General features: G+C 38.2%; 2 protein-coding genes and 1 long non-coding RNA gene across 3 annotated transcripts; all 3 read right to left on the bottom strand.

The window, feature by feature from the left end:
• Positions 1 to 3537: 3537 nt before the first annotated feature.
• oscp1b (organic solute carrier partner 1b) lies at positions 3538 to 12301 on the bottom strand. Its single transcript, XM_037785662.1, has 10 exons — positions 12061 to 12301; positions 9506 to 9660; positions 8881 to 9048; positions 7507 to 7587; positions 7291 to 7394; positions 6674 to 6802; positions 6257 to 6326; positions 5863 to 6002; positions 5666 to 5729; positions 3538 to 4598 (listed from the first exon to the last, which is right to left on the bottom strand). Exons 1-10 carry the CDS (start codon positions 12170 to 12172, stop codon positions 4479 to 4481), a joined length of 1143 nt encoding a protein of 380 aa, XP_037641590.1. The 5' UTR covers positions 12173 to 12301; the 3' UTR covers positions 3538 to 4478.
• LOC119497515 lies at positions 10929 to 11727 on the bottom strand. The gene is made up of 2 exons (XR_005208940.1): positions 11546 to 11727; positions 10929 to 11020 (listed from the first exon to the last, which is right to left on the bottom strand). It is a non-coding gene; the product is annotated as an uncharacterized LOC119497515 (long non-coding RNA).
• Positions 12302 to 14099: 1798 nt separating the features above from the next.
• LOC119497509 (cornifelin-like) lies at positions 14100 to 16732 on the bottom strand. The gene is made up of 4 exons (XM_037785684.1): positions 16595 to 16732; positions 15517 to 15665; positions 15274 to 15410; positions 14100 to 14451 (listed from the first exon to the last, which is right to left on the bottom strand). Exons 2-4 carry the CDS (start codon positions 15626 to 15628, stop codon positions 14353 to 14355), a joined length of 348 nt encoding a protein of 115 aa, XP_037641612.1. The 5' UTR covers positions 15629 to 15665; positions 16595 to 16732; the 3' UTR covers positions 14100 to 14352.
• Between the last annotated feature and the right edge of the window lie 1373 nt (positions 16733 to 18105).

The raw sequence follows: 18105 nt of genomic DNA on the forward strand, positions 1-18105 counted from the left end.
ATCTGTATGTGTGTGTGTAGATATGTGTGCATGTGTACAGTATATGTGTTTAAGAGGAGATATATGTCATATATGACCATCTATATATCTATAATATATTTTGGTCTTTTTTATATTATGTCCCTGCACATGTCTTCACTTGTTTTGTAATCACTTTAAATGACCAATGAGACAACACCTCATGTCTGTTTTTTTTTTGTTGTTGTTGCGCACTGATGATGAAATTATTTTGCATAATAATAATAAAAGTTGCTAAATGACAGACATTACATCATTGTTGTCTGTACGGGAAAAGTTTAATAACAATAATAATAATACATTTTATTTATATAGCGCTTTTCTAAAAACTCAAAGATACTCTACATAGATAGAAAGATCATAAAACACACAATATTAATTACACATTAAAAGCAGTTCTAAAAAGGACACTTAATACATTTACATTTTACATTTCTAGTAAATGTGTTGCGCACTGATGATGAAATTCTTTTGCATAATAATAATAAAAGTTGCTAAATGACAGACATTACATCATTGTTGTCTGTATGGGGAAACATTTAATGGATTACAATTAAGATTGTTGTGCTATACATAAAATGAAGGATACCTGTATGTGCATGTGTACAGTATATGTGTTTAAGAGTATATGTCATCTAGCCTCATTCAATGCCAAACACACACCCATTATCCACATCACATTCACTATTCAACCTGCTTTTATCCCCTTGTGTTGTTTTTGTTTTGTTTTTGTACTTTGTTATTTGTCTTTCTCTGTATAATATATTTTGGTCTTTTTTATATATGGACCTGCACATGTCTTCACTTGTTTTGTAATCACTTTAAAACACACACTGATGATGAAATTAATTAATTAATTAATTATTTATAATGAATTCCAAGCCCACATGAAAATTATCATGGGATAAACACATACAGAGAGTGGTAACTAAAATGGGAAACAGTTTATCTGTAATTAAGAGATGGGCAAAATATCTGATACAACAAACAATTAAACAAGTAATTCAAGCTTTGGTTTTATCTCATCTGGATTATTGCTCAGCAGTTTGGTCCAATACTTCATCAGGTAATATAAGAAAACTGCAACTGGTCCAGAATAAAGCGGCACGCATAGCTCTTTCTTGTGGGTGGAGAACAAATGTTCTTAAAATGCATAAATGTCTCTCTTGGTTTGAAGTGAGAAATAGATTGCTGTATTCATTGACGGTTTTCATTAAGAATGTTATAACAACAAAGACTCCATTTATTTTTTTGTAAAAAACTATCCTTTAGTACAGATACACACAATTATTCCACAAGGCATGCTACTGCAGGTTGTTTTACTTTACCAAGATCCAAAACCAAATCAGGTCAAAGTACAGCAATATACAAAGCAATGCAAGAATGGAATTCACTCCCAAATCATATTACACAACAAAACACCATATATGGTTTTAAAAAAAACTGCAAATTAAGAATTTAGATAAGCTCTACAAATAAATCTGCCACGAAAAGCTCTTAAAACACATGTTGAAGTCATCAGAACTGATGGAACATTTAATCAAAAAAAAAGTGTATCCCTTAAAATATAATAATAGAGCAATATAACATGCAATGGACTTCATCTTCAATCCCACCTAAATCACATAAAATAGTTTTTTTCTCAAATAAAACAGCCTTTTCTCTTCAGGGAAACCATTAAACCTACCTGTTTCTATAACAAAATGTAATTTACCTGATTGTAACTGCACATGGAGTTTTTTGACTGTTTTTTTCATAGAATTGATTTTTTAATGAGACACATATTGCACTTCATTCACGTTAACCATATGAGTTTAATTAGTATGTCATCTGATAAAAAACATTAGATTTTCAATATTTGAGACTACTCAAGTATACTTCTTTTAAACTTGAAATAAGAGAGTATACTTTCAGTTTACTTTTTTATGTACTTATCAGATCTATACTTAACAAAAGTATACATAGGTATACTTGGCTCATACTGACAAGTATACAGAAAAGTCTAAGTATACTTGTCTTATAGGCCTACTTGTACTTAGTATTTTGATATACTTGAAAAAAGTATAACTAAGTATTCTTGCCTTATAGCGTACAGAAAGGTACACTTGGCTTGTAGTTGTGCTTACTTTTTGATAGAATAGACTATTAAAGTGTTAACCACCAATTCAGCGCACTAAAAAGTCTATTTCATACTCATTTACTCAGCAAGCATTTTTTTGTATGACAGTGACATTTAGTGAAGCCCACTTCTGTTCCCAATTTAGACTCCCCGATTCATCTTAATTCCACCCACATACCAGTTTCAAACCAGTGGGCAGGTGTGACAGACAGAGAGGGCAACCGAAATGGCAGAGGCTTATTTGAGTTGCTCTCGTCTTCCTGCATTGACTCAGCAGAGCATATGCCCCCGGCCACATGAAACACTTGTCAGCCTGTGGCTTTACAGTCTCCTGCCCACAATTTTTAAAGAGGAAACTGAATCATAGCTGAAAATGCAAGGTCTGTGAGAGAGAATCATGTTTTAGTGGCTCTTTTGGCATGTTTAGGGAAGCTAAGGTTTAGTGGACTTTAAAGACTTTTTCTTTGCAATTCATATTTTTCAAGTCTTGTACTTTTTAAATTTTGTAAGTTAAACATCTCTTTAAATAAGTGACTTTTATTTATTATCTTAGAAATCACATTTATATTGTTTTTGAATATACCACTAAAATAAAATCCTGGTAATTAAATAAGGAATCTTGCAAATCTTGGTGGTAAAATGTTGTTTTCTAGTGAGCTTGGTGCACCCTTGCAGGACGACTGGCATGAGCTCTGGTTTCTGTTTGTTTTGCAGGTAGCTTGTATCCTCAGGGCACGTTACGTTTGTTGTCTCTCCTTTGCCAAGATTATTCAGAAGACCTCACCAGAATCCTCCTCCCCCGGATCAATTCAGAGTAATGTCTCAGCATGTTTTGCCTGCACGGTATGCATCATGTTCGTGTGTGTTGACTGGGGTAGTGCAGACTATCAGTCTCACTTTGACCCGTCTGCATGTCAGACTGCACACAAACATCTTGTGTACAGATAGCTGTTGCCACAGCAATTCTTATTGTAGGTCTGTGCTGGAGGACAGGGGATTCCATTCAAGCATATTGCTTTTAATGTTGTGTTTTGATGGTTAAATATGTAAATATAGATAAACATAATCAATCACACATGTTGTTTTACGTTTCAATGAATCCCACATCCCTATGGCAATTAGCGATAAAAAAAACAAAACTTGATCGCCTATCATCTTTTTGGTGCATTTGTTTAAAAGGCAGCATGACTGGATACTAAATGGCACTATGGCAATGAGTGGTAGTCACTTTGGACAGACCATATACAGTACATGGTGTTTAGAAAAGGTCAGACATCTCCCCCTACTGTTAAATCTTTTCAACTACAACAAGCTGTTACAAGCTTCATGCCATTATTAACACTCAATTGCATCAGTACCAAAGCCGATGATGCAGTTCATACAATAACATGTGCAAAAACTATTTTTTCATCTATTTATTAAAAATACTACATTGCACAATTCAACAATTTAACAACTGTAGCAATATGCACTTCCTATACACAGAGATTTATACATTCAAATAAATACAGTATGCAATAAACATATTTACATATTAGACAATTACTTATATATATATATATATATATATATATCATAATATTACGCACTCATCAATGAGCACATTTCTGGGCTACACTTCCACACTAGATGGTAGTGAAAAATGCCTCACAAGTTGCTCCTCATACTGTTTTAAGGTAGTACAGTATGATGCAAGATAAACTTAAAATAAAGAACCAAAATAAAGATTTGAGGAAATTTGAATCACATTAGAAAGAGCACTTGGGTTTCCTCCGATTCCCTCGCAATATCATCACTTGTTCATTAGAATAAAGCAGAAGTTAACAAAATCCCTTTTCCCACTGTGTAACATGGAATTATGGACTATAAAGCATCAGATCAACTAAAACTGAGATGCATTATTAAAAGTTAAATGACATTGTGAATGTATTTTGCGTACAGCCCGACTGTGATTTTAAAAATGCATCATCATACAAACAGATGTTTTGCTATTACCACGTGTTACACATGTTCAACAAGCTGATCGAGGCCCGCTGTATATTCTGATGCACTGAAACTCTTTTATGCTTGCAGCGAACATACTATTACAGTGTATTACAGCTTAAAGCTCAGCTCGCCACATTCTTTGTTGTTCTTGTTGTTAACTATGCAAATTTCAAATTCCATGCATCAATGGAAATACCTGCTCACTTCTGCATTTTAATAGCACCCAGAGAAGACTGGCTGCATGTGAGGTTGCTGCAGTGTATATACGCAGGTACAGGCAGCAGACTGGTCTACAGTGGACTGTTAGCGATGCATCGTGCCCCACCCGCTGGACATTTCTGTCAGGGTGACCATGTCACAGGCCGTCCATCATGGCCAGAAGGTCGTCCCCTTTGCTGCTGACGCTGGGAGATTGATCTGCAGTCTCTGTGAAATCCCCCATGATCTTGGCCAGCTCTGCGTTGGCCTGCTGGTCCTGAAAGACAAAGGCCCTGTTCAGACCTGGCATTAACATGCATCTTGGGTGATCCGATCACAAGCGGACATCCGTCAATCGCAGTGCTAGCCTGGTCGTCACAAGGACTTCTTATACCTCATTACAGTAAATCCTGTTAGTCTGGCAAAGCCTCACATCTCTGATCATTAACCTTAAGCCTATCATTGAGATAAGTAACATTTGACCCAGAGTTCAATCACGGGGGTTGCTTATCAAGGTTAAAAGATACCCTACTAGCTGTGAGGCTGACAGATTTGGCGAGTACAGACTACAAGATTTTCACCCATGATTTGTCCATCCTAGATAAACCTCTTAGATCTGAGATAAAAAAACCTTGAGTCAAGCGGTTCTGAGATGGGTCCTGCCCACGTCGCACGCTGTCCCAGACACTACATCAGTTTCTAGAGGTACAGTGTGTAGGATTCGGCAACCAACTGAGTACCCTTCCATTCACTCCTCCCTTTCCAAGACTGTGGTAACGTGAGCCCGCTGAGTGCAAAACCGCAGTTTCACAAGCGTGCCGTAGACTACGGTGGCCTTCAGGTAACATAAAAACACGAAAGGCTCTCTCTAGAACCAGTGTTTAGTTTGTCCGTTCTGGGCTACTGTAGAAACATGGTGGAGCAACATGGCGGACTCCCTGAAGAGGACCGCTCCTTATGTAGATAAAAACAGCTCATTCACTAGCCAGACGTAAACAAACCAGATGTTATTTCTGGTGAGTGACTTCTGTGTGTGTTTTCGACGACTACTACGATCATACAATGTCACAGATCTCTCCAACTAGAGTAATCTTGTAAATCAAATCCACCTTGTCTGAGATCACATGTGTAGTTTGTGCACCCTGACATCTACAGTATATGACAACAGTCAGGGACAAAAAAATGTCCCTGTGGTCTGAGCAGCACAGCAACTCTGAGATTTTCAGACTCAGATGACAGATGACTGACAGTATGGTCAGAGTTTTTGTCACTAAATGTGCACAAATACTGGATTTTGGATTATTTCATACTAAACGTTTGTGAGGACAGATAACTAAGCTTTACCTTTGTTGCTTGGATGTTTATGACTCCATATGAAAGGCCATCTGGTCTTGATATTAATGCCTCTCTGTGATAAAAAAAAGAAGTTGCAATGTTAGTTTTGAGTAATTAAAACGGGTTAAATCATTTTAGTAGCAGTTTCATTTTCTCAAATGTCATACAACACATCGACACTGCACACACAAAAAAAGGGGACTCACTCTTCTTCCTCATCGGTAGCGAAGAGGTTGACTCGGAAACCGCTTTCTGCATTTCCTGGTTTCTGAACATCTAACCCTCCCATTAACTTGGCTAACAGATTCAGCTCCTCTTTGGCCAAAGGGTTGGGAGCAGTGTTGACCTGTTGACACACATAGGCTTGTTTACTTCAGCATGTTAGTGCTGAACCGGTTGTTTACAAGATTCTGCTATTGAGGATTATGCACCAGGAAGCAGAGTATGATTCTGGACCAGGGTCACTTCACCAGGTTCCTGCTCGTGTTATGTAGAGTGGACACGTATAGAGTTAAAAATGTAACTTGTGTATACATGAAGTTCATGAACATTTTGTGCATTAATTAAATCATTAAAGTGCTGACAACGAAGCTGTTTCACCTTAGTGTGCTGAGCAGAATTTTTAGATGTTCCTGACATGTGCGTTTCCACTGGACGGCTCACACTGTACCTGAATGAAAAGATACAAAAAAGAGAGAATGAACATTTCAATGCAACACAGTGCCGAAAGCGATCTGTCTACTCATCCAATAGGCCTTATACTTTCACTGACAGGTGGGAAGTTCCAGGCATTTAATCCTCTTCAGGTTGTTCACACCGTAATTTGTTGAAATTATGTGATAACAAACCACATAAGTTTAGATACAAGACGACACCATAAAGTTCAGTTGCCTTTGATTCAATACTTCTAAATATCTCATGACCTGGATGACAGAAATTCCTCATCAACCCACTGCCATTGCATAAATACAGTACCACTAAGTCATGTTCATGTGCATCTTTTGTACTTTTGCTTACATGTTTGTGCCTAGTTTGGTGACTCTGTCTCCAAATGTCTCGAAAGATCCCTTCCGGCTTGCAGCGGTATAGTTTCCTCCATTACTGAACTGCAGCCTGCTCACCTCTTCACCAGTGCAGCTAAATATCCTGCAATTACACGATACAAAAACACAAAATATCATGGACAAGCATGTTTTTAATACCTTTTCTATGCACAGCAATTTAAATTTCTTTTCCTGTGATGAAAGTAGTTCCCTGTGTAACCCTTAACACCTGTGTTACTTTGAATACTTTAAGACTGTTGAAGCTCAGATGCTCTACATGTAAGCTTGTCTCGTCGATGCATTAAACGTACATTCAATCCTTAAGTAATTTGATCCAAGCTAAACATACGACGCATCTAAAATTAGAATGTAAATGCTTGTTCAACAAAACCTTTGTAATGCTATTAGCTGCAGATAGGCCTACCTAACGTAAGATTACAGTGTCTGCGTGAGATCAGCAAAAAGAAACAAACATTAAAGATCATTGGAAGGACCAAAGATACATTGTACGATCCAAGCCAGTTGTTTGAACTCAGTCATTTCCATCATTCTTTAGAGTGAAGGTTGTTTGGGTCTGAGTGACAGCGGTACCTTATCAAGCCAGGGACTTGTGTTCCATAAGGCACAGGACCACTGGTGGGAAGCACGAAGCGGCCATTTGAGTTCTGCACTTTATCCTTGAGGAAAATAGACACCTGGCATACAAGAAAACATAAAAACAGGCTTGTGAGGAAAATAAAACAAAACATAATATTATCCAGTTTATACTCTCTCCATGATTCAAATTTGTGACCATAATGGACTTACTCTTATATGCATGTCTTGGAAGAAGATAAGGAGAGTTTGTCTGATCAGCTGGAATTCTCCACTTGACAATGTTGTATACATCTAAAAATAAAAAAAGTGAAATTGAAAAGTAACTTCATTAAACCAGCAATGACAAAAACATAACTACAAAGCATATCTATGTATATATACATTTCTTCCTTTATTAAAGATGCAGTGTGTAGGACCTGGCAGCATCTAGTGGTGAGGTTGCAGATAGCAACCAACAGAAGCCTCTCCTGTGTGCAAAGCGTTTAGGAGAACTATGGTAACCGACGTGAAAACGCGAACGTCCCTCTCTAGAGCCAGTTGTTGTAAGAGTAGCGTTGGTCATTTGGAGCAGTCAATGCGTAGAGTGTGTGTGTGTGTGTGTACATAGGAACCCCTAAATGTTTCACACTGTTCCTTTAATGTTAAACATTATCCCATTTAACCTAATCGTACAATAACAAGCACTGTAAAACTGTTGCTCCGACACTGACAGAACATGTGCAGTCATAGTATAGCTCAATGTATGTGATTATAATCCAAATGGTTTAAAGTGATGGCAGCATAGATGATACTGAATCAGGGAAGTACATCAAATAAGTCACTGACATTTAAATAGCTTCTATTAAATGCTTATGTTGTTGAATTGGATGGTTTTCTCTTGGTCATTATGACTGGTCTGATATGTGGACCTTCATACTGTTTATGGTCATAAGACTATGACACTGCTAACATTGATGTGTGTTTCCTCTTCTTGGCCATATTTGCACTAGATGGCAGTTTTTTAAATCCTGTTTGGTGACACATGGCGAGTCATTGCTTTTCCTCAGTTATGAGGGTGTAAAGTCAGTTCTATAGGCATTATAGACACATACCTGACTATGTATGACTTTTTCTTTATAACCTCCGCCAGGGTGGTTATGTTTTCGGTTCAGTTTTTTTTTTTTTTTGTTTGTCAGCAGGTTTCCGGAAAAAACACTTGCCCAATTTTCATGAAACTTGGTGGAAGGGTGTAGTATGGGCCAAGGACTAACCCATTACATTTTGGAGCAGATCCGAATCACACTAACGTGGATACACTAATTATTTTTCACTTTTGTTAACATTTGCCAATGCACTTTTGTTGCGTTGGCGGAGGTCTGCGCTCTCTGAGTGCCCCTTCTAGTTCATCTTGGTAAACCTCGCCACGTTTGGAGGCCCTTTTACATTCTACCTCTTTTTAAATTTGACCTAGATAACACACCCCACCCCCAAAAAAAATTAAGATCTTGCAGCACACTGCAGGAAACCCCAACAAGCCATGTGTAATGTCGCTACCCACTCCTGTCCATAACAAATGTAAGGAGAGTGAAGTCACATGTGTCAAACCTCTATGAGCTGTCGGTATGTCTCATCAACCTGGCCAAGGATGCTGGGAGTATCTTTCACAAAGTCTTTGATTGCATCCATGTGGTTGAAGGAGACAAGGAGGATGTCCTTGGGTCGGGGACAGAGAAGCACCTGGTACTTGAAGGCCATGGTCATCAGGTCATATAGCTGTGAGGAGGGACACACACACACACACACACATGCATGCCTTCACTGAATCATCCATCAAAATAAAAATCAGTCTTGTTCTATAAGAAACAGCAGAGGGAGTCACATACGGTGTTTAAGATATGAATCGCTCGATACTTCAGAATTACTGCTATGCTTCAAGGCAACAAAATGATCCAATATTTACATACTTGTGATATGACTACAAAACATTGGCTGATGTGTAGATTTATCTAACGTAGATCTGACGCATACTAATCTGCTGTGTATACTGAGGAGGCTGTAAAAACAAAACTGTGCAGTTGATGAGAATGTGATTAATGTGTGGATAAGTCTTGTGCACTGAAGTGAAAATTCAAATTAGATGGGGAAAAAAAGGAGCAGAACAATTCAGCATGTGCATGACACAACACAGTATAGAGGTGTACAGACTAAATCTGTATACCTGATAACTTACCTTGTCCATACTAGCTTGGTTGAGTCTCATTATTGAGGCATGGGCCAGCCTGTCGAACACGGTCCGCAGGGCCTTTTTGGAGTAAAGCTCCTGTGGCTTGAAAAGCTCTTCTAGGAACTTCTTGTTGAACATGGTGGTGATGATGTCATTCATAACTAGTCAGGTAAACAGAAAAGTCCACAAAGAGTTAACTGAGTTTAAACAAATGGAGGCTACTTTCTTTCCACACTGTAGGCTCAGAAGCAGGCAGCATCCTATACTATATGTTCGCCAAAACCATTTCATCCCAAGCCTATCCCAGCGGCCCTAATAAAGCAGCAGCGTGGAAAGCCATCAGCATATGTCCTACTTGGTAGCAGGGCGATAGCCAGATAGGAAATATTTGTGTTGATGCTAACCTCAGAAATGTTTTCAATCACTGTTGCAATTTGCACACAATCACTGTTGTGACTGTAAGAGGTCAAACCTCATAGGGTAACTTCACTTTCTTCCAAAATATTTCACAAGCTTTTTATTGGCTCAAGGGTGAAGAAAATAAACTTGTTTAACACAGTGAGGTGTTAGTGCAATGCACTATTTCTTTTAGGTAAGAGACAATTGTATGTAGTGATTGTAGTGATGTAGTGATTATCTTATGGCATATAGGCCTGCGTGGTAGCTTCTAATGCTCTTAAATTTACAGATATTGATCACTGTTTTGAAAACAACTCATTGTTATTGTGGCTATGAAGGCCCTTATTATAACCAATAAAGTCTGAGGCCAGGACCTGAGCATTTGAGTGACCCAACCACTTACATGATGTACCCGGGTGCATCTGTGCATGATGAGGTCTCATCTGCTGTTTCATCAGCACGTTGCTTCAGTCTAGGCCAAAAGCAGAGCAGAGAGCTACTAATGCATCAGTGCATGATTATGCTGAAGCTCAGTAATAATAATACCTCTCCTTCTGTCATCGTCTATCCAGCCAGCTATTGTGGAAACTTTAAAGAGTTAAAAGAAGATGAAATTCTGAAAACCAGATTGCTGAAAGACAAAAGGCTTGACCAATGTTGTTGTATTCAGGCTACTACATTTGCATATATGTTAAATTTCTACATAGAACAGAGCAGTTTCACATTTATTGACAATGGAGAATTGGGAATTAGCTAGCTACACATTGAAAGATGCTCTGGGCCTCCAATTACAGTGTCCCATGCAACAGCAACCGTTATGATGTTATCATATCATCCTCCCATCCCGGACACCATCTCTTCCAGACTCTGCCATCTGGCAGGAGGTTAAGGTCCATCAGGACCAAAACCTCACGCCATAAAAACAGTTTTTTCCCCCATGGCAGTGGGGCTCTCCAACAGCCCCTCCGCCCATTGTTGTTGTTCTATAGCTTTTTTTGTATATTGTATATTGGTAGAATTCATTTTTTAAATTCTTATTTTATTCTAACGTTTTTATCTAATCTTTTGTTATTATACTGCTTACTTGCACCAACAAAACCAAATCAAATTCCTAGTGTAGACCTCTTACTAGGACAGATAACAATGCACACAGTGCACTTTCATAGACTAAGCTACTGGAGTTACCCTGCACTATACTCATTTTTAACAGTCTCTTCTGCACTATATTCACTTTTTTAATAGTCGTGTATCACAGCTGTTACCCTGCACTATATTCACTTTTAACAGTTTTCTTCATCTACTTGTATTTTTATATCTGGTATATTTTTTTTGTACTTTGTACTTCTAATTTTTTTACTGCCTTTCTACTAACATGTTTTGCACTATGGAACTGTGATGCTGGAAACTTGAATTTCCCTCAGGATCAATAAAGTTACTATCTATCTATCTACCTGATTGTTTGCACACCGGCACTATCTGTTTATATCATATTTATTTTTGTTTTATAGCTTATTTTTGTATATTGTATATTGGTAGAATTTCATTTTTTTTAATTCTTATTTTATTCTAACGTTTTTTATCTATTCTTTTTGTTTTATACTGCTTAACTTGCACCAACAAAAACCAAAGCAAATTCCTAGTGTATACCTCTGACACCTGCCAATAAACACGATTCTGCTTCTGATTTACAAAGACAACCAGTTGACTTCATGTTAACTTTACACTTGGCTTGACTTTCTTAGTATTTACTGAAACAACAGAAACCAGTGTTGTTGCAATTGTTGTGTTGTTGTGTTTTTTTTTTTGTTCTTCTTCTTTGAGGTATTTATTTATTTTGTCTCATCTTTTATTTTATTTATTTTTTATTTTTTTGTTAGATAAGTGAAATACATGAAATGTCATGTCTCTCTTTCTTTGAAATTCTGACTAAACATTTCATTGTATAATGTAATTATTAATATTGTTAGTCTGTCTGTATGTGTATATATGTATATATGTAAAATTCAATAAAAATATTACTAATAAATACATTTTATATATAAAACAAACAAACAGTAAACGGACCAACCGGGTGAATGTGAATGTGTAGTTATGTCAGTGTGAACTGCAGGGTGACATCTGTGTTGTTGTTGTCTGGATAGCTGCTAAGCTAAGCTAGCTACCTTTCTTAGCTTTGTCAGCAGGGATGTTCTGAGCTCGGAGCCGCTGGTCCAGGATGTACAGCATCTCTCCGCCGAGGTTGATGAACAGCAGAGGCAGAGTTCTTGAAGACATGACGGTATTTGGATGATTAAATCTCTCCAGAAAACGTAGGCAGCTAGTTAGAGGTTGAAGCTAGCTAGCTCGGATGCTTGCTGGTCTGTCTGTTTGTTAAAGCCTCCTCTGGTTGCTAGGCCACGAAGCTAACAGCCAATCAGCGCCTGTTGTGCGTTATGACGTCAACTAGTGATGGGAATTACGGCTCTTTTTAGTGAGCCAGATCATTTGGCTCAACTCACCAAGAAGAGCCGGCTCTTTCAGCTCCCAAACGACTCTTCATTTTACCACTTCTGCCTTTTTTATAGTTCAGCCAAATTTAGCTTTAGCTGTTTTGACCTATGATTAGAACGTGAGCAGATATATCACTTAAATTATTCAATATAATTATACTAAAACTTATAATTTCCAGAATACCATAATTTTACATGCTGCTTCGTTACCGACTGTCACTCATCTTGTCTGCTATTCGCACACCACACTCCTCTCTCTCTTTCTCTGATCCTCTCCCTCCTGCTCTGTACCTGTAGACCATCAGCACGCTTGATGTTATGCTCCTCGTCTGTCATCACCTGATTGGTCGCACGGACATCATTAACACAACATTCAGTCACAGTCAGTGCATGGAGTGCCCGTGGCGTGGAGAAGATCGTCCTATCATTCTGCCTTGAATTAATAAAAAAAAAAAAAAAAAAAAAAAAAACGGCTCTCGGACAGGAGCCGGCTCTTATCGTTCACTTATAAGAGCCGGCTCTTTGAACTGGCTCGTTCGCGACCCACACATCACCAGTGTGGAATGTTCAATTCTGGTTCAATTCAACCACAGTGTGAATTATAGGGGCATGCTTGTATTTTCTTGTTTCTACTACAACATGTTCACATGCTTTAATGTTGAAAAAACACTTTTCGCTTTTGGTCTACTGGCCCACTGTTGTGATTTGTCAACCAAACCAAAACTCTTTGGACTCCACTCCAGCTCTGCTCTTACTGGCTTTGTTTAAAGGTCCCATATTATACAAAAAGTGAGATTTTCATGTTTTTTTTATTATAAAGCAGGCTTAAGTCCTATACAAAATGCTATGAAAGTATCAAAACGCTCAATCCACAGGGAAATACACACAGCCCGTATTCAGAAACTCTGCATTTGAAACAAGCTGTCAGGATTTCTGCCCATTCATGATGTCACAAATACACAGTATTTAGACCCTTGACACAATTTTAAACGTAAACATTATAAATGTGTCCCAGTTTATTCCTGGTTGCAGTGTATGCGAATGACATCAGCTGACAGGAAGTACACATGGACCAAAGCTGTTGCCTAGCAACGCAATTCTGTTGCAATTCCGTCAAAATGCGCTAAAACAGAGCGTTTCAGACAGAGGGTAAATACAGGCATATTCAGGCAGACAGTATGAGGAAAATAACGTTTTTTTTTAACATTACAGCATGTAAACATGTTCTAGTAGAAACACAAAATACAAGTATGAACCTGAAAATATGCACGATATGGGACCTTTAAGGGCGTACCAAACTAGCCGCTAGGCAGGTATTTTGCAAATGTGTTACTTGGTGACAGAAGAAAAGGCAGGACTTCAAGCAAGGCATGTCAGGCAGTTCAGGAGCAGTGTCTCTCTGGGGGAGAGTAACTCCCTCTTGGACGTTGTAACTTTGCAGACCTTTTACATGCACAAAAAACTATATAACACACTAAAGGAAAGGGGAAAAGCACTAAAGCATTATAGGTCCTCATTAAGGGGTCACCAGCCACAAAGGTTGGGATCCAGTGGTTTAAGATAGGATTTATATTCACTAAAAGCGGCTCATGTGGCTCATCAGAGCATAATTTCCTAAATTAAAAGGTAAATGAAATAATATTAAACAATCTTTTCTTCTTATTATTGACAATGTTGTACAAAATGTTTCCTGCTGAAATGTAATAATCATGTTGTGAGTGACTAAACAATGCAGTTTATTTACAGCAATGCAGATCAGCACTAGCACTTTGTCACACAGTTAGACAGGTACATATAAGGCTACAGGTAAGAAATGCATAATTCATTAACTGATCCTTCTTTGTGGTCTGCATGAAAGCTATAGGCCTGCTACAGAAATAAACAAATGACTTCCACAATAGCTGGACATCATCAACATGAAAATACTGTATATTGGGGGCCAGAATCCTTTATGTCTTCTTAAGATTAAACTTCTCCATTCCTGATGCGGATTTCTCGCGCCATCCTGCAAGTCTCACATAGCCCGCAGAAAAAGGTCATCAGGGCATCGTTGATTATTGTTCCCTGTGGTTAAAAGATTGCAACAAAATTAAAACAGGGAACGCCAACCCCTCGATGAGGAAATGGACTTTCACAATTGCAGGGAACACCCAAAGTTTCAGATGTTTATGAAATCTCTGTCTTTCATAAGAGCCACGTCATTGAAAACAGGTCAGTCTTCCTGTTTGAGACTTACAGCCCCACCCAAGTACAAGCAAGGGTCTTCTAGAGCAGTGACTCTCAAAGTGAGGTCTGTCAGGGTGTCCGCAAAATAATTTGCTATAAATTATAAAACTGTGCTTTATCATTAAAAAGTAAGTTTCTACAGATGGGGACCATTTGCATCAATAAATAATAATAAAATAAAAAAATTATAAATATTGTGTTCATTTCTTCCAGTCACGTTAGCTTTGGGCTGATAGAAACTCTGATATGATTGTGAAACACAGCAATACATTCATTATTTTTCTGTTGAAGCACTTCTCGAAAGTCAGCTTTAGACTGGTAAGCTTAAGTTTAAAGTTTAGTTTTGTCAAGTTGAGTCCAAATGCAATTTGAATAAAATTACCCTCTATTTATAAGTGATATTAACATGATCCAAATTTAAATGTGTTTCTGTTTATCACTATGAAACAAGTTTGAAATATTGAGTTTGAAAAGTTTTAGTATATAAATAGTTCCAATAGTATATAAGAGTAAAAATGGTAGTTTGCTTAATAAGTTTTACAATTATGAGGGGGTCCTTGGAAAATGTTTTCCCCTGTAAATGGCCCCTGGCCCCAAAAAGTTTGAGAACCCCTGTTCTAGAGAGTTTGGAATATACAATACATATTATAATTAACTTACCTGAATGCCATAGGTCAGTCTCATATGAGTCCTAATGGCCGTTGTGCCACCTGGCACACAACCCAAGCAGCAGTTTTCTCCGTACTTATTTGCTGTGTAGCAGCTCAATATCGTTGGACAGCAACAACCGAGAGCACCTGCATAATAAAGTGTATTTCATTGTGAATTTTTGAAAGAAAAAAATATATGAAAGTGTGCCTAAGTGTGCCTTTGTCAATTTTAAGCATTTGCAATGGTACTCACAGATAAACCAGTCACTGAAGCAGGAGCACAGGCCTGTGCTCCACTCTCCTGTTTGGACATTTGTCCCAAAACTGCCTGCGCCCGGTTGATGGGTGACCGCTGGGTTCGACATTTTGGATTACTGGATCTGCTTCTTGCTTTTGATTTAGCTGCATATAAGAATATATTCAGCTGTTAGCACTGGAATATAACAAAAGTGCAGCTTGTTGCAGGTGGAAAAAGCTGCAGGAGAAATTACCTAAATCAATCTTTTTCTATGTGCCACAATTGTTTTCACATTTTTTTTCACGTGTACTTTCATGCGATATTCATTTCCAGAGTAGGAAATATCATAGTCGGACTTTTCATAGAATAATTCAGAGGTAAAGGTAGATATATTCTAGGGCTATCCATTGGAAAATAACTCTAAGACAGAATTCACGTGTTATGTATATCCTACATCAGCATTCATGAATCTCCCTGCAAAGCATGTAATGTATCAACACACGTTTCATGGACTTCTTCCTCAACACAGAATGAGACACAATAGTTCGGGGGTTTTAAGAGCTTTTGACACTAATTAAATGATAATTATTTTGCATGGTTCTTTAATATAAATACTTGTATTTTTACAAAAATCCTTCACAGCTCAGTCGGTGTGTAACAACTCAGCTACAATTGTTGCTCGTGTCTCAAACTTGACTTTAAAATGTGCGAATATTTAAAGAATGACATCTTGTAAAATTTTTGATTTTTTCTCTTTAGGAACATTATTTTGTGTACAGTCTATAGGACAGTACAAGATGAAAGTGTGGTATATAAAAGTAGGTTATTGTGACACAGACCTCACTAATTCTGACCATGAGCCATGTAAACTATTACATGCATGCTACTGAACCTGAAGTACAAAAGGACATGTGACAGCCCATGTTATCTTGTATCAGTGCAGTCCAAAGGAGTTTATTGTGAATTCACAACTTGTTAAGAACAAAATATGAATGATTTGCAAATATGTTTAATGTGCAATATCAGTTTAACTGAATTAATAGTGACTTCTTAAGTTTAATCTACTGCGAGAGGAAAAAAAGGTGTCACTTACCAGAAGAGTCTGTCAGTGTGCACTCCTGCTCAAACTGAGATGCTGCACACCACACAGGAAGCTGTGACGAGCTCGAGCTGTGAAATGCTGGTTGGCCAACAAACTGCTGTTTCTGGAGGATGACAGAGATCTGCGGTCGTTCACCGACAAACTTAGACGATTAACGAGAACTGCTGCTTTGCTTTGAGGCTGATAGTGGGTCTAATCACAAACAGATAGAGATCACTGGAACATGTATTGGTTAGGCGGTGCAGGCTTCAAATTAAATGGTCTTTCAATCTCACATTAGAACAACACAGTTCGGGGAATCGTATATGCTTTCATATAACACCAACAAATGCATCACGTCCCTGTTGTCATACAGCTTGAGGTTTTAATCAACCAACGTACTATGTCACCACTGCAGTTTGCAGCAAGAAGGGATAGGTTTACTCAAGATATGAATCGGCACAAAACCTCCTGCAGATGTAAAAACTTTCTGATTGACTAGGAAAGAGGTCATGTTTTCACCGGCGTTGGTTTGTTGGTTTGACCGTTTGGTGGATTTCTCCAAAAGTTCGCGATGGATTTGAATGAAATTGTTTTTGAGGGGTGGGGTGTGGCACAATAAAGAATCCATTAGATTTTGGTGGCGATCCGGATCATGATCCGTCTTCGGGAATTTTTTTTATAACTCTGCTCAGCCTGAACATTAACACCACAGGTTTTAAGACATGCACAGTGGAAATGATGACACGTTCATGACGCGTCACCCTGCCTCTTTCCTTCTGCCTGCAGACAGAGTGAAAGAGACAGAGCGGAGGGGCGGAGGGAGGGGGCAGACACCTGTAGATTCTGTGTTTTTTCACATTACACTCAGTGAAATTACAGTTGTGTTCGACCAAAGCACACTTGGTGATTGATAAAAAGAGTAACGACGATGGTTTAGGAGAGTTTTACTTTGTTTCTGTCCAGTTTGAATGAAGTGTTTTACGCTGCTCCGCTACATACAGCTGATCTCAACATAAACAACTAGAATGGCACTCGGAGAGCGCAGATCTCCGCCAAACTGCCCGAGTACGATTGCCACCCCCTCTCCATGCAGCTTGCGCCATCATCCACGTGTATTTTTGTTTATGTTGAGATAAGCTGTACGCAGCGGAGCGCAAAAAACACTTCATTCAAACTGGACAGAAACAAAATAAAACTCACCTAAACCGTCGTAATTACTCTTTCCAACAATCACCAAGTGTGAGGTGTTGTACTGGATCACATTATACAGTAAGATCCTATGAGATCCTATATGAGACATGTTGCAATATAATGCAGCATATCAACTTATACAGCCCCCAAAAATACTAATTTCATCAACACCTTTCTGGCAGTCAACAAAAATGTAACATTATAAGCTCCTCAAATGTCTTACTTTCTGCAACAATGTTGTAGTGGATTCATCATATTGTACAGGTGGTACAGTTAATGTTCCTAGTTCCTGTGTTATGGCTATTTTTAAGCCTTTTCTCTGCAAACAT

Source organism: Sebastes umbrosus, chromosome 11 (genome assembly GCF_015220745.1).
Source record: "Sebastes umbrosus isolate fSebUmb1 chromosome 11, fSebUmb1.pri, whole genome shotgun sequence".
Classification (NCBI taxonomy): domain Eukaryota; kingdom Metazoa; phylum Chordata; class Actinopteri; order Perciformes; family Sebastidae; genus Sebastes; species Sebastes umbrosus.

Excerpts from the sequence above, each read along its gene's own strand:
- LOC119497509 (XM_037785684.1), bottom strand. The coding sequence starts at position 15,628 with ATGTCGAACCCAGCGGTCACCCATCAACCGGGCGCAGGCAGTTTTGGG. Across the intron at positions 15,411-15,516 it reads CTTCAGTGACTGGTTTATCT|GTGCTCTCGGTTGTTGCTGT; the intron begins GTGAGTACCATT and ends TTTATTATGCAG. Across the intron at positions 14,452-15,273 it reads GACTGACCTATGGCATTCAG|GGAACAATAATCAACGATGC; the intron begins GTAAGTTAATTA and ends TTTTAACCACAG.
- oscp1b (XM_037785662.1), bottom strand. The coding sequence starts at position 12,172 with ATGTCTTCAAGAACTCTGCCTCTGCTGTTCATCAACCTCGGCGGAGAG. Across the intron at positions 9,661-12,060 it reads TGCTGACAAAGCTAAGAAAG|TTATGAATGACATCATCACC; the intron begins GTAGCTAGCTTA and ends TTACCTGACTAG. Across the intron at positions 6,327-6,673 it reads ACCAAACTAGGCACAAACAT|GTACAGTGTGAGCCGTCCAG; the intron begins GTAAGCAAAAGT and ends CTTTTCATTCAG.